Source organism: Apus apus, chromosome 2 (assembly GCF_020740795.1).
Source record: "Apus apus isolate bApuApu2 chromosome 2, bApuApu2.pri.cur, whole genome shotgun sequence".
Taxonomy (NCBI): Eukaryota; Metazoa; Chordata; class Aves; order Apodiformes; family Apodidae; genus Apus; species Apus apus.
The window spans coordinates 103,409,958-103,425,943 of NC_067283.1; the positions used below are offsets into that span (position 1 = coordinate 103,409,958).

General features: G+C 43.9%; 1 protein-coding gene across 1 annotated transcript in view; it reads left to right on the forward strand.

Annotated features, from left to right (window-relative positions):
* The window catches only part of APCDD1 (APC down-regulated 1), a 30,259-nt gene extending 21,779 nt beyond the window's left edge, over window positions 1–8,480 (forward strand). Inside the window, exons 4-5 of the mRNA XM_051610657.1 lie at window positions 4,021–4,342; window positions 7,402–8,480. Of these exons, the coding sequence (XP_051466617.1) occupies window positions 4,021–4,342; window positions 7,402–7,850 (771 nt within the window). The 3' untranslated portion in view covers window positions 7,851–8,480. The remainder of the gene's footprint in view (window positions 1–4,020; window positions 4,343–7,401) is intronic.
* The last annotated feature ends 7,506 nt before the right edge of the window (window positions 8,481–15,986 follow it).

The window sequence follows — 15,986 nt, forward strand, 5'->3', positions numbered from 1 at the left end:
TGTGAGTTAACTTGGACCTTCCTTGAGTTTGCCCAAGGAGTTACCTCTACTTGCAGTGTAATGGCAGCCAGTATAGTCACACTGCATGAGTTTTACAAGTTTTGGGAAGTAACTCCTCCCTGTGCCTCAAGACATGAACCCAGCCCTGATAATGAGAAAGGGGCTGCTTGCAGTTAGGAATTTTTTCCGCCGTGGAACTCTATGGACTTTCTTCTGCCCACTCTGCTGCTGGCCACAGCCAGAGGACTAAGCAACCATAGGTTGTGACCACTCTGCACCATGTACCCTCCCAGTATGACAGAGAAGACATCAAACAATGGTAATACTCCCTGCCCAGCATGAGAGCCTCCACTCATAATACGCATAGTTTTTAATGTTGTGGAGGAGAAAAGAAAGCTAAAATCACTTCTAGAAAAATAGAAGAAAGAGCTTTTTATGTGTGATAGTCCTTCCTCCTCAAAAAGAAAGGGAAAAAAAAAAAAGGAAAAAAAAGGAAAAAAATAACGTTGCTGCAAACAGGACTGATTCCACAGACCTGAGAAACAACAGGGAAATCCCACAACCTGCCAAGGGTGACCAAGAAGACAACAGGCTGGGTTTCTGTTTGGTTTTCTTCAGATTTTGAACAAGGGCAACAGAAACCACTGGTTGCCAGGTTAAATTGCCTTGGCCTACAAACTAATTGTGGAGGATGGTCCTGAGAGGGTAATGTGAACATAAACCAAACCACCCTGACTGGCCTGTGCTGCTCTGCCGGGGACTCTTCTGGGAGATCATAAGAGCTTTCAATTTCACTTCAATAGCAAAGGGACTGTAGCAGAAATTGTCTCCTACTATTGACCAATTTGGTTTATCTAAGTTATGTTTAGTTTTAGAACACTGTCTTCTCCTCACTTTCTTCGCTTTCTTGCTTCATGTTATGTGAGTGGGACAATCAAAGGAGTAAGGTTACTGTCATCAATGCAGTTTATTAGCCCTTAAAGTGTTAGTGATGCCCATGTGCCCCATGGCAAGACAGAGAAACAAATGCTTGATAGACACCAGCATCTTCCACAGAGCAACCCCTCAGCCTGGATCACTGCAGGTGTCCATACAAGGCAGGGGTTACATCTTTTGGATGTTCATCTCCAAGAAGACAAAGTGTAGTAGAAATAATGATTACATTTTTAAAATGTTTGTTTCTTCAATGCTTTGGTTGGCAGCGAACGGAATCGCACACCTCCTCCAACAGCTTTCTTGCAGCACCAGCAGCACTGCCCAGGACAGGGCAGCTGCTCAACTTCTGGCATCCCCATTCACTGCTGGACCTCGAGGGAAACAGGCTCTGCAGCTGAGGCAGCCTCCACCTTTCCCCAGCACCAGCTCATTTCCTAGCCATGTACAAGTCATCTGCCCGCCAGCAATACTGAGCCACAAACCGCTTGGTACATGAGCCCACTTTCTGGAGAAGATGACTGACATCCTCTGTAGAGAGCTAGGCATTCAGCAGACTGGTTTTGTAAGTCCCAAACAGGCTTGCAGGTGAAACTGGGTGAGATTTTATTGCAGGCAAGAGGAAGGGGGACACTGGACTTCTGTCATATTATATTTGAAGGTTTGTTCCAGGAATAGAGCTACTCACATTTTTTATAATTATTATTATTTTATTTTAAATAATATCCAAGTCCCTGACATTTCTGTCTGCTTTCTCACAGCTCAGTGTCCTTATTTAGCCTTCTGCCAGTCCTGTCCCAAACAGAAGACCTGTAATTGTCTGAAATGAGGTTAAGTCACACAGGAAGGTCACACAAGAAATCTAGAGCAAAATAGGGAACATAACTGCATCTTTGTTCCTCTCTTGACCATCAGAAAATCCAAACTGAAACTTGCCATTTCAGTAGATGGCTCCGTTTCACAGTCCTTATGTGTTATCTGTGCTTCTGGTGTTCAGGAGAACCAGATGTTTTGCACCAGCCTCTGCTGTCAGTTACTATGGCACAAATCTGTGCTAACTTCACCAGTTGCAGTTGAATTACTCAATTAAATGTTCTTTGTATTTTCACTAAGACATTAATCGCCCTTGCACCTGCTTACAGAATTTAGCTGAAAAATGTATCTTAAAATTAGTTAACAAGCTCCACAGTGGGAAGAACTACAACCACTTTAATAGCATGCTGACTAGTGGTTCTCAGAAGACCATGTGTTTTGAAGTGGAAAGACCCTCTGGAGGTAACCAAGTCCAACCTCCTTCTTCCTCAAAGCAGGGCTGTTGGACGGCACTGGTTCAGATCAACCTGAGCTACATCATTTGTAGTTATTTAGCACATAGACCATTCTTCTACATCCTAGGGATGTAGAACAGCAGACTTCCCATTGATTTCACTACTTTCTGTGTGTCTCTCTGGTCTGGGATGGGGACAAATATAAACCCTGTTCTATATGTGGGAGTTGGATGCTGATTCTCTGAAGCTACCTATGGTCATATGATTGGAGAAACTCAGGGCACTAATGAAGGTTGTGTAAATGTCACCCCTAAAGTGTTCTGTGAGCTGAAGGCAGTGAGTGGTGACATGCTGACTCCATAGCAGCTCAAGTGGACTTCAAAGTCTGTGCAATTTATCTCAGAACAGAAGATTGGAAAGAGGCACAAAGAAAAAGTATTTGTGTAAATGTCTCCCTGAAGGCTTCAGCTCTTCACTCGGTACACTCTGAATTGAGCAAGGTGGATGTAACTCAGCCAGTGCATCTCCCTCTCTCCAGGAAGGATTGAGTGTCCTTGAAAGATGAAGGTCTAAGCTATCTGTGTGGTCTTTGCCTTCCACTCTGAGTATAAGCCTGCTTACAGCTCAGAGCACAGCCTCTCTGCACGTCTCCAGCTGACTGGAGATCCTGAGATGTAAACGAACAGCACATCACCAACCCAAAACGGGCACAAGCAAAACAACCACTGCTTTTATCATGAGGGGAGGCATTTCTTCTTCTTGATCTAATTATTTGTCATAAATGAAGTGAGTTAAAAAATTTGTTTTGCAATCCTTTGTTAGTCCATAAAATTTACTTTTAAGGTTTACCAGAGCATAGACAAATGCTAATGCCGCTGTCTCTCTTGCCATGGAACAAAGTGCAAAATGCAGTCTGAAAAGAGAATAGCTGGTCACTCACCAGACTCTTTTGCCAACAAGACAAAACCTTGCAGAGGCAGAAGCAGTTGGCCTTAGGAACAACACACAAGTCTGTAATTTTATTTTCTGCTGTCAGGAGGTGGAAGCCTCAGCATGAAATTCCCTCCACTCCTGCCACAGACTCAGAGCCTGCACACCCCTTGTAAATCACCCCCAGCACTGTTGGATGGGGTTGGGGGGTACCTGGTGCTTGACCCACAGCAGTGAGCTGCAGTGGAGTTCAGTAGGCACCACCAACCCTGTTCCCTCTGGAGAGGGCCATAAAGCTTTCACCATGTCCAGCGGCAACTGGCCGTGTCATATGATTCACAAGCTTTTGTTAGGGCTCAGAAAAGCTGAAAGAGTTCAGCATTGCTGGTTACTGTTCTCCCAGGCTGCTACCCAACTGAAAAATGTACTTGGGACACCTGGGTCCATCTACGGCACCCAAAGTTGACAACTAAAAGGAAGAGAGATGAAAAGAGGTGAGCAGACGTACTCATTTCTAACACAAGAGTTGCCGAGTCCCTACCATAGTGAATTACCATCTGCCAGCTTCTTGTGCGATTTGAAGGATTAACTCAGCTGTTTCTAGATCCAATAAAAAGCTAAACTAAAATGTTCATTTCAGAGGAATGCAGATGAGGGAGTTAATGTCCTAACTCAGCTCCTGCTGTGCAGTCTCCTACATACAAAACCAAATGGTGCTATGTTTCAGGTGCTTTGAACGGTGAGAATCTGCAAGAGAATATTAAAAAGATGAGAAAGAATAACATACTCCTTAAAATGTTGAGTTGGTCTCACTTCAACCTGAAACTGACAGCATTGCCCTCTGTCACGAGTAAATGCCTAACAAGGGTTTCTCCCTGCTTCCTTTCAGAACCACGACCGCACGTGCATCGCGTGCCGAATCATCTACCGGTCGGACGAGCACCATCCTCCCATCTTACCCCCCAAGGCAGATCTGACTATAGGGCTCCATGGCGAGTGGGTGAGCCAGCGCTGCGAGGTGCGACCGGAGGTCCTCTTCCTCACTCGCCACTTCATCTTCCATGACAACAACAACACCTGGGAAGGTCACTACTACCACTACTCCGACCCCATCTGCAAGCACCCCACCTTCACCATCTACGCCAAGGGACGTTACAGCCGAGGAGTGCACTCATCCAAAGTGATGGGTGGCACTGAGTTTGTGTTCAAAGGTAGAGTGGTTCACAACACTGGGGGCAGAGGTGGTCACGTAGCCACACACCAGAGCAGCATTTCCTCATAATGATTTGGTGGCTGATGATTTCATTCTGTCATTTTCTGGAGTTAGTAATTTCTTGGGAAGTTCACAAGCGTTGTGTGAATGCCCAGCCAAACTGTACCAGCTGCACAGTATTTTGCACCACTGAAGCAATATTAATTTGAGGCAGGGATCTTTAAATACAGCACAAGAAAATAGGATTTCACATCACTAAGTCTTCAAGTCCAGTGCCCAGACTTAAAGCATCTAAGCAGAGTGTCTGAGATCAGATCTGTGTCCTAGGGCTCTTTCAGCAAGAGAGTAAAAAGCACCTTCAGGAAGTATTTCAGGTCATAACTTGTATAAATCATTTTCTGGCAAAGACAGATATAGCAGTGTGATGTTTGACCTTGGCTGGGTGCCAAGTGCCCAGCAAGCCACTCCATCACTCCCCTCCTCAGCTGGACAGGGGAGACAAAATACAATGAAAGGCTCATGGGTCGAGATGAGAGCAGGGAGAGATCACTCACCAATTACTGTCACTGGGCAAAAGAGACTCAACTTACAGAAATTAGTTTAATTTCTTATCAATCATATCAGAGTAGGGTAACAAGAAATAAAAAATAAGTCTTAAAAAATCTTCCCTCCATCCCTCTTTTTTTCCCTGACTCAAATTACTTTGCTCCAAATTTCTCTGCTTCCAACACCCAGAAGTGCAGGAGGATGGGGAGTGGGGGTTGTGGTCAGTTCACCACATGTTTCTGCTGCTCTTTCCTCCTCCAGAAGGACTCCTATTCACCCCCTGCTCCAGCCTGGGGTCCCTCCCACAGCAGACAGTCCTCCACAAACTTCTCCAACATGAATCCTTCCCACAGGCTACAATTCTTCACAAACTGCTCCAGCCTTCCATGGAGTGCAGTCCTTCAGGAACAGACTGTTCCAGCTGAGTCCCCCATGGGGTCTCAAATCCTGCCAGCAAATCTGCTCCAGCATGGGCTCTTCTCCATAGGTCCACAGGTTCTGCCAGGAGCCTTCTTCAGTGTGGGCTTCCCACAGGGTCACAGCCTCCTTTAGGCATCCACCTGTCCTGGCGTAGGGTCCTCCATGGGCTGCAGGTGGATATCTGCTCCACCATGGACCTCCATGGGCTGCAGGGGAATCTCTGCTCTGGCGTCTACAGAACCTCTTCCCCTCTTTCTTCACTGACCTTGGTGTCTGTAGAGCTGTTTTTCTCTCATTCTTGCTCCTCTCTCCAGCAGCTCTTATGCAGCTTTTTTTCCCCTTTATCTTAGATACATTATCACAGAGGTGCTACTACCATCACTAATGGGCTCAGCCTTGGCCAGTGGCAGGTCTGTCTTGGAGCTGGCCAGCATTGCCTCTGCCAGGCATGGGGGAAGCTTCTGGCAGCTTCTCACAGAAGCCACCCCTGCAGCCCCCTGCTACCAAAGCCTTGCCACACAAACGCAGTACAAGAAGCAGCATCTGTCTTCTCATCAGCTTCCAAGGAGCTCTAGAGCAAACAAGGATGTCCCTAAAGACAGCTCTGATTAATCCCACTACAGTGAAGACTAGATGAATCTAACTGAAACCCCTTGAGTACTTTGGGAAGTGGCACACAGTGGTGACACCAGCCGGGTCCCTGCGGCTGAGAGAGCTTTCCCATGCAAACAGCCCCATAGCACCACGCTTAGACCTCAGTGGCTTTAACCACACAAACAAACATCTCCAAAACATGATGTCCCACCATGGCGCCAGCCCCAGCGGAGCCTCTGGAAGCCCCAAGCACTGTGTGGGCTCTTCTCCTCCTTATTTCAGTTACCATGTGAGAAGCATACAGCTTCTTGTATGGCTCCAATTTAGTAAAGCATCTAACTGTAAGAAATTATTTACTAATCTGGAATTTTCACAGGAGGTGGGAGATACCCTTGCCTCTCAGAGCTTTTGCTCTTTGCAGCTGTATGTAGCATGTCCCAGCTCAGCTCCCGGGGTGAAATCCAGTTTCGTGGTATGCCAACTTACCTTGCAAATTGAGGTCACTAATTTGGTTTTGGTAAAGCTTCTAGGTTTGCGTTCTATAGATTGCCTTTTACACCCGCTAGGACAAATAATGTGAACTGTGGAGCCATTGAGTCAACTGTTTATAAAACCTCAGAATAAAACTCAACAAATCTTAATACAAAATGACCTGCAGGAGAATTTGAGGTTTTAGTATGTCACTCGGTACGAGGCCTGGTCATTTGCTTCTGTTTCAGTCAGCACTGATCCATTCAGATCCCCTTTACTTAATACACAGTGTCAAGCATGCACCAGGAAAAAGTACTACTCAGCTTCCATAGGCTGTTTGACTTTTCCCAACTTTTTTAACTTGGCTGAAAAATAAAACTTTATGTGCCTTAAGCTCCTTTGAAATGCAGGCAACTTGGAACCACAGAAGCTGCAGGACTTCTACATTTGATTCTGCAAGCTGCTCTCACTCTTTGGATATGAGAAAAAACATCTCTCTGTAGTTCAGAAATACTTTATATAATTCACGCAAAAAAGAATGGGTAATACAGAGAGATAGCACAGCTGTGGTGCTTTCCAGACTTTCCAATTGGAACTAATTATTTCATTAGCCTTACAGGATAACAAAATTAAAAAATGATGAAAAATAAATGGCCCTACTTATGGATTAATACAGATGGTAGTAAAACACAAAGTTTTAATGTTTCATCTTTTACCTATCTCCTAGAATAACCACCCAGGCTTTATCTGTAATGGATTGTAATGAAAAGTTCTGGTTAATCTCTTGCTGAGATCTGTGCTCATCAGGTTTTCTTCAACTGAGTTTGTGTGTGTGCAAGAAGCAATTATGTCAAAGACATAAAATGATGCAAATAGGTTCACTGGACACACCTGCAATATGAAAAATTGATTTAAGAATGAGCAAGCAGAGACAATTCTGATTTGACAGTTACACCCCAATCTGCACGTTGTCCTTGCTTTTGTTTTTGTTCCTCTGCTAATAGCTCCTCTCTTCCTCTCTCACAGTGAATCACATGAAGGTGACTCCCATGGATATATCCACAGCCTCTCTGCTCAACGTCTTCAATGGGAACGAGTGTGGAGCACAGGGGTCCTGGCAAGTTGGGGTTCAGCAAGATGTCACCCACACGAACGGCTGCATCGCGCTCGGCATCCGCCTGCCTCACACCGAGTACGAGATCTTCAAAATGGAGCAGGACGCCGGGGGAAGGTACTTGCTGTACAATGGCCAGAGACCGAGCGACGGGTCCAGCCCTGACCGACCAGAGAAGAGAGCCACTTCCTACCAGATGCCTTTAATTCAGTGTGCTTCATCAGTGCCCAGAGCTGAAGAGTCACCAGAGGAGAAAAAAATAAGGCTGTATAGCAAGGCACTGGAAAAATATCCCAGTACCCCAGCTCTTGCTTTGGTGTTGTTTATTTGTACTGTGTCATATTGGGACATTCTCAGCTAGAAGTGAAAAAAAACTTATTTTTCATGACTACAAAGCCAGGATTCCAGCAGACTGGGGGTTGTTTTTACTTCTGAAAGAAAGGGACATTTATTTTCTTGATGCACTTGAATGCCTGAGAACTGTTGTTCTTTTCCTTACTTCCCCCCTCCTCCTTGAATCCTGAACGGCACTCGTTTGATGTTTGTGCTTTGAACTTCATCCAGTCTGATCCCTGGCCTGACATGACTGCACAAAAGTAATTGCACTTTAGTACTGCAGACTTTTGGGGGGAGGGAGGGGATCTTCTTTTTGAAAAAAAAAAAAAAATTCATTGCTGGGGTGAAGGTTATGATCCTGCTTCAGTCATCGCTGCCATGTTACCATTGCGGTACTCTTCTCCCCAGTGCTGGGTTTCTCAACAGAATTTAGCTCTGGGGAAGGGCTTGGGGCTGTGCCAGTACTGTGAGAGCAGCTTCCCCCTCGGACTTCACACCTCTGATGTAGATGCGCATACGAGGAGGAAACCCATGAAGATTGATCTTGTCATTATCTCACAGCTCGTTACACAAAAAGAAACAACAAATCAACAGCCCTCCACTCAGATAGTGCTAAATAACTGATACCTCTAATTAAAAATTCCAAATAATTTAAGCTATTTTTACAATAATTAAATTGTAAAAATAACCACTGGCTTAATATCTTGTCTTTCAATTTCCTTAGCTATGGCATTGCTGGGAGGCCTCCCTTTGTATCTAGTGAGTAGTTACAACCAAGCCCTCTTAATGCCAGAGAGAAACAATATCTTTTCTGTTGGATGCACAAGGTGCAGGTAGGTTGCCAATACAAGGCTGCAGGGATGACTTCTGTTGTCACATTCCTGAGGCCTTACATACTCCACATGCAGTATTTCTGCCTTGGATATTGTGCCAGCCAGGTGGGTAAAGAAGCAAGTAGGGTCTAAAATGTTCTGCAACCCTATTTAGCAGCAGATTTTTAGTGATGTGGCCTCACACAGGAACAAGTAAAGAGTTTTGGCAGCAAGCACACCATGGCCCCTAAAAGAGCACGAAAGCAGCTGGAAACAGATCTACATCCATCTGGTGGAGGGAGAGTGGCCCAGTCTTACCAGAAGGAGGAGCAAGAGTTGCACAAATGTAGCCACCTCCTCCCTTTTCTCCTTATTGGACCTGTCCCAACACATTCTTCAATAGAGCATTCTTCAACAATACCTTGCCTCAGAAACCCTTGGGTTTCCCCCAGTGGCAAATGCATCCTTATGTGCACATTAATGTCTATCAGACCAGGTTCTGGAGAGGCAATAGAGGAGATAGTTACAGTGAGCAAGGAGGTACAGTTCATGGATAAACCATGTCCCCCCTGCTTTAATGGGGAGTGAGCTGAGGACATGGTTTAATCTTGAAGCATTTGGGCTGTGGCTTTTACCAGTATACACATTTTGGCTCACAGGAGGAGCAGGAACCTGTGGAATAAACATAACTAATAAGGTCACACTGTTTCTTCAGCAGTGTCAGCAGTTTGTAGCTGCCTAGTGCAGTATTATTGGGGGAAGATAATGTTCAGCATCACAGGAAAAGCATGTGTTGAATGAAGGTCTTCCAGTTTTATGTAGGCAAGTCTCCATACTGTGTGCTATAGCAAAAGGATTATTTGAAAACACAGCAATGGCACAGAGCTCACTAGGAAAAATAGCAGGAAAAAGCCAGTTGAGTAGCAAATGGCTATGCTCAGGCTCCCTACCTCCTCTAAGTCCATGCCTTCTTGACAATTTTTCCAAGCTGGCATTAGCCTTGGATGCAAATTTCCATGGGGTGAGAACAAAACTGGTTCACTTGGTTTTGAGACAGCAGGAGGAAGGGGGAAAGGAACAATCACAGACTCTCACTGCCAGGTCAGACAGAATCCTTCATGGTATTTTTTCCTCAGAGGAAAAGTCACAGCAAACTCATTAAGAGTCAAGAACAGAGCTCAGGCTGGCTCAGTGGTCACCAGAGAAAGCATTCATCCATCCATCTGATATCAGATCCTCCTTCAGCCTGCTAGAAGGAGCTGAAAGCCAAATTCCCATGATCAATTGAGCCCTATGAACAGCTGCTCTGATCAGCATTTCTTGACGGCTTTCTGCTCCACAGTCAAACCTACTGGAAGGGTCAGTTCAGGATCAGTTGCTGGTAGGAAGGCATCAGGAGAAGTTTTAACTAGAGTCAAGAAGGAGACATGATGCCTTTGAAAGAGAAGCTAGGAACCAGGAGGGAGTTTTATTTTCTTTAGCTAGACTTGAGTTTTTAATTCAGCAGATTTACACCAGCAAATCTCCAACTGAGTTACTGAGCTATTACAAGATAGTTAAGTCCTTTCAAATACTACCTTTGATTCTGACTTCTGTTGGAAACACAGTGACATAAGTAAATTCACATTACTCTTTATTTATGGGTATGGTTTGAGGTTCCTCAGATCATGAGACAAGCTTCTTCACCACCATTGTCCCATTAGGTGGTCTCATCTCTGCAAAAAGTATCAGTGGCTAGGAGCTGTCAGACCCTCTTCCTTCCCTATACAAGTGCCACACACAACTTAGTCCCAGCTGAAATCTGCACGTGCTTGTGATGTAGAACTGAAGCTGAGCAAAGGAACTGCTCTGCCACTTAATGTTTTTTGTTCATCAGGGCAATGATCTACAACTTATTAGTGCTTCATGGCTCCCCTGTAAATTGATATCCAAAATTTTACAACAGTTTCAGGAGAGAGACCTGTCTAGTTCTTACCTCAAAAAGTCACATTCTTATCTTGACTGTGTTTTGAACTGCAGACTTGCAAAGATCCACGTTTTCTGTGACTTGTAATCACACAAAACACAAGTGTGACTCAAAGTACAAACTGTACAAGAACAGCTTTTTTTTTTCCTCTCCTGTCACCTAGAGATAGTTAAAAAGGGGGCACTTGAAAAAGGCCTTAGTATATTCATTGCCAGAAATCTGATTTTGGGTTCCTCTAGTTTATTTTTAGTGTTGAACAGAAAGAAAATTTTACAATCTGGATTCTTAATATATGCTACACCAGCTTCCCTCCTTGTGTCTATGTATTTTTTCTTTGTTTTTCTATTAGCCCATAAATGCCAAGACAAAGATGTAAATCTTCAGAGTGCATAGTTTATTTGCCAATCCATGTTCTCTGAAAGGCTTCTCCTAGGTGACAGGCACAAAATTAGGAGCTAAGCTTCCTTGATCTTTAGGTTTCATCAACTGCTGCACAGCACCATATACATTTGTGACGCAATAGATTCCATTCATTTTATTTCTCCAACTTGACCTCATGTGCTGGCAGCCCTGGCTGCTAAAGAAGTTAAGCTGTAAATGGTTTAGCAGGGGAGGACCTACAAACTGAGTGATTTCTCCAATATTGAAATGCAGAAGTTTTAAAAAGCAAAACAATTAAAATTTGTGTCTTCATTTACTGCCAATGTCACCAGGACAGGTGAAATTCTTTCCCTCGGTGCCACTGTAATATCCTACTCAAGGAGCCACCTAACAGAAGAAATGGTAACCTAAGTAAGTTCTTGGATAAATTGTTTTAACAAGTTCTATTTAAGAAAAAGGACAAAAGGGATCAGGAAAACCAAAATAAGTGTTCTTACTCTGTTTCTATACCATTCACACATTGTGCCTGCTGCCCTGGGATAGAATGTAATTTTTATGTAACAGAAGTCTGTATTTTAAGATAGAATGTCTGTCTTGGTTGAGTTGGAGTGTGCTTGCTTAAAGTGCAGGATTTAAAAAGAAAAAAATCTTTTTATTTTTGTAAAGTTATAGAAGATATTTTTCTTCTCAACTGTGTTCCAGATTAAACTGCCAGGGAAGTTTAAGCACTTGTTAAACTATTGATTGAAATAAAAATGCCTAACTGAAAATAATAATAATAATAATTTCTTTGCCTCTTATACATGCTAGGTTTTTGTTCTGTTGACTTTCCACCTGTATAAAATGACAGGTGTCTCAGTGGTAACTAAAAATCCCTCTGTTGAGCAATGTGTGCACAGAAAAGCTCCTTTCTGACTATATACACAATAAAACATTTTTCCTTGAGAACACATCACTAGAAATCACTACAATGGATACAGCTGAGATTATCTGGGTGGCCTGGAAGTGCCCAGCAGGTAATGACAATGTTGGCTTGCAAGTGGACTATGGTGAGAGCAGCTGTGTCAAGTGTGATTTCAACAGAAACTAAGTATAAGTGAGCTGCAAGAAACAAACCAGCATTACTGATCCACTGTTCCATCTCACTTGCTCTAAGGGAGGGAGGGATTAAAAGGACACTTCAAGAGGAAGAAAAACCTGGTATGAACTGAGAAGGGAAGACAAGCCACAGGATAACAAAAGCAACTTTCCTCAGAGCTGTTCAGTTTCACTCCTGCCTTGCTTGCACAAACAGGGCAGAAGTGAAATGTAGTCAGTGAGACTTCCACCATCACCATCAGAAAGCTTTGGAGTCAAACAATTCCTGAGTTTTCACAAGTGACTCAGGAGATCCCTGTAAGATGAGCTTGTTTTTTAGGAACCATGCCCTGAATTAGAAGGCATGCTGGATGCAGTAGCCACAGCCTGTGAAGAAGTGGCCTCCTGTTCACTCAAAGCAGGGAGGAATGGATGAATTCAGGCCATAAATAGATCCTACATAGCATAACTTGCTATACAACAGAGAAGGCTAGGTAAAAAAAAGCAGCACCACTCCTTCTGAATTTTATAGTTTCATTAATTTCCCATAATTTTCCCCTCTTCCTACAAGTATTTGCAAAGAATTTTTTCCTTCTAGGCTTCTCCTCTTTAGTGCAATCACTGTTGACTTTTTTAATTGCTATTTGCTGGCAGAAATACATAATAAGGAAATAAGATTTCCACTCTGTTGCTGAATCAGACAGAAAAAAATAGGACTGTGAGGAAACAAACCACAAGCACCCTCAACAGCTAAGGAAACAGCACTGTTGGCCTTAGCAATTATTTATCAAGCACCTTCTCCCTACCCCTTCTTCATAAGTCTGCTCCAAGATGCAAGACCAGTTCATAGGATGGATTCTACCCATGCTGCTACCAAGCCCTGAGGACAGCAATTAATTCCAGTTACAGGAACTGCCTCTGATTGCCACCTGAAAGCAGACAGAGTCCCAAGATCTTTTTCCCATGGGAGCCATGTCGGTCCTTGGATTCAAATAGAGACATGGAAAAAGCTTGGGAAAAAAAAGTTGACACTTGGGAGTTGTTAGGCTTTAGGATCTCCCAGATTAATTTTGCTGAATTCTGCACAGAAAAAAAGCCCAGGATCAGACTGGCACATGGTCATCCAGGGGACTGACGCGTGATAGACAGACATGTAAATTACGAACTTTTAAAAAATAAATGCCCAACAAGAGACACGCAAACCCTCACACATATTCCGCGGGAGCCCGAGCCCGGCGGCGGCACAGGGGAGGGCGGGGGGACATTGCCATCTGGCGGCTACAACCTGCGGAGCCTTCACTTCTCTGCCAGCTTCTCCCCAAAAGACCACGGTCACACAGCCAGGGGAGCAGGGAGACCCGAGCCAGCCAGGCTCTGAGGTTCAGTCCCCTTTATCGAGAGCAACAAGCAGCAGAGGTGAAAAACAGAGGCGAGGCATGTTTTGCCTTGCTCTGATTGTAGCAATTAATTCCGACCACTTGAGAGGGTAGGAACTACGGAGCAAGAGAGGAGTGCCAGGCAGGTCAGAGGGTGACACCATTATCTCACATGTAAGAGAAAAAGGGTCATCACGGCCTGGGTAACTGGGCAAATTAAAAGCCTTTAAAGCAGCTTCTCTATTAAGCCCACGGTCTCAGCATACAGAAAATAAAAACATACACACGAGTTTTAAAGGTATTTCACAAGTCTTCCCTGCAGATCAGACTACCACAATTTCATTCCACCTGACGATCTCTCCCTTACCAGAGGGGCAAACCACCCATGGAGGCAGTAGCAATAAAAGAAATCACAGGAACTACACTCACAAGAAAGCCGAATATGCTTTCAACAGTTAATAAAAACCAAAATAAAGCTTTGCCCCTGCAGCCCCTTCTTCATACCCAGTGCCATATGATCAGGACAAAATTTTTTTAAGCTATACAATAGGCACCACAGGAATCTCTTCTCTGCACTCTGTAAGGGATACCAGGGAAACGACCTCATGGTCTAAGCTGTACCAACCATTTCTGCAGGTTTTGTCTTAAATTAATACTAGAAGGAAAATACTAATCTGTAAAACTTCCATTGCTTCAACATATTGCCTTCTGTCCAAAAATGCATACATAAATGGCAACTGGAAAACATAATACTACATTTTGAGAGAGTCAAATTTTAAATCTTTGACTATTACTGGCTCACCCTATCATTAGAGCAAGTGCTTTAGCTTTCACAATTCCAACTAAGGACTGGGAGATAACTATCAATGTAGAGCTACATGAAAGGGAGCATACAGGACTTAGCAGCCATCAGGCATGAGACTGGGAAGGATTTCCTATAAAAATAGCTTAATTTCTTTAAATCTAAAAAAGCTTTTGCATTGACAGCTGACATCTTTGCCCTTCACGAGAGTAGCAGCAAATGCTTCTGAATGCTGGAAATTCACCTTGTGTGCTCCTTAAGCTTCCTGTTTCTCTTTGAAGTTCTCAAATTACTACTTGCAGAGGCTCAGTGTATTTGAGAGGGGGGTTTGGGGCAACACAGCTCCCATTTGGCAAGAATTAAAGAAGTGTTTCTACACACAGTTAGCCTGAAAATGAGCAATTTCAAAGGAGATCAAAAGCTAGGAGCAGTTAAATGAGGAAAATGGTTTGGTGGAGGCAACTGAAATAGTTACAAGCACCTGATACAGCATGAAGTCCTATAGTAACCCAGCCCACTGTAACCATCAGTTTGCATACAGGCACCCCAGAAAGATTTCTGTTCACAGATCAGACATAAACACAAATGTACACAGACACACACACCAGTTTTGCATAACCTTATTACTATGCCTGCCCGCAGGGGAACTAATGGTTGTGTCTCTCTGGATGCACAGAAGCTCCAGGGGACTTGAGCTGTGCCTTGCTTTTTCCCCACTGTACTGAGCAGGAGCCAAGAAGATCAGGAGGCCCCTGTCCCTACGCTGTTAGTTAGGTTGCTGAAAATACTTACTTTTGATTAACTGTTTTATTTCTACACCTCTAATTCCACAAATGCAACTCCTACATAGCTCTAGAAGTGGACTCATAAAACCACAATTAGCTCATTTTTTAAAGTTACTGGTCTAAGAGAAGCTTCGAGGTCAGTTAACAGCTCCTCTGAAGATCAGAATCTCATTTGCAATCACTAAATCACTACTGTTTCCAACATGCCTGATGAAATCAGGTTGGAGCAGCAAGGATGCACACAAGCATTTTAGCAGTTCTCACCCCATCACTTAGCATTTCTTGCATCACCTCCTCCCTGTCCCCAGGTAAAATCAAGCTGTCCCACCCCACACACCCTCCATGAGCCTACTCCGGTAACAGCTCGAGTTTTCCCCACCACACCCGCTAACCTGCTCCCTTGTAATACCTTGTAACTCTTAATTTTTCTGTAGCTGGTATCTGACAAACATCAACCTCTGTATCAAAGCTAGTTCGACTTAGCTTCCAGATTCACACAGGGAGAAGCAGCACAAAGATGCTGCAATCACATAAACCTTGTCTCTTTTTAAGTTTTTCCACAAACACACTGCCCTTCCTTTGCCATTGTAATCTGGTTCCTGTGGAGGCAGGATGAAGAGATAATTTCATTTAATCAGGAAAGCAATCTGTTCTGATTTTCTTGAAGCTGGGACATGAAATAAGAGGCCCTAGGGCTAATGTATTTAAAGGTATTACACAAGAAAGTGAAGCTTGAAAGCAGTGCCGTGAAGTTTGAAGGCTGCATTGGAAATCTGAGGCTAGAAAATCCTGGGCATGAATACAGTGAAAATCCTACTCCTGGCACTCTCCTGTTTACAAGATGCATCACCATGTTTGAGGCTTTACACCGTGAGGTTGGAGAGAAATCTGCATTCCTGGAGCAGCTTCCAGGGTTTGTATGGGGAGAAGACAGCACATAGAGAACTCCCTAGTGGCGCAGC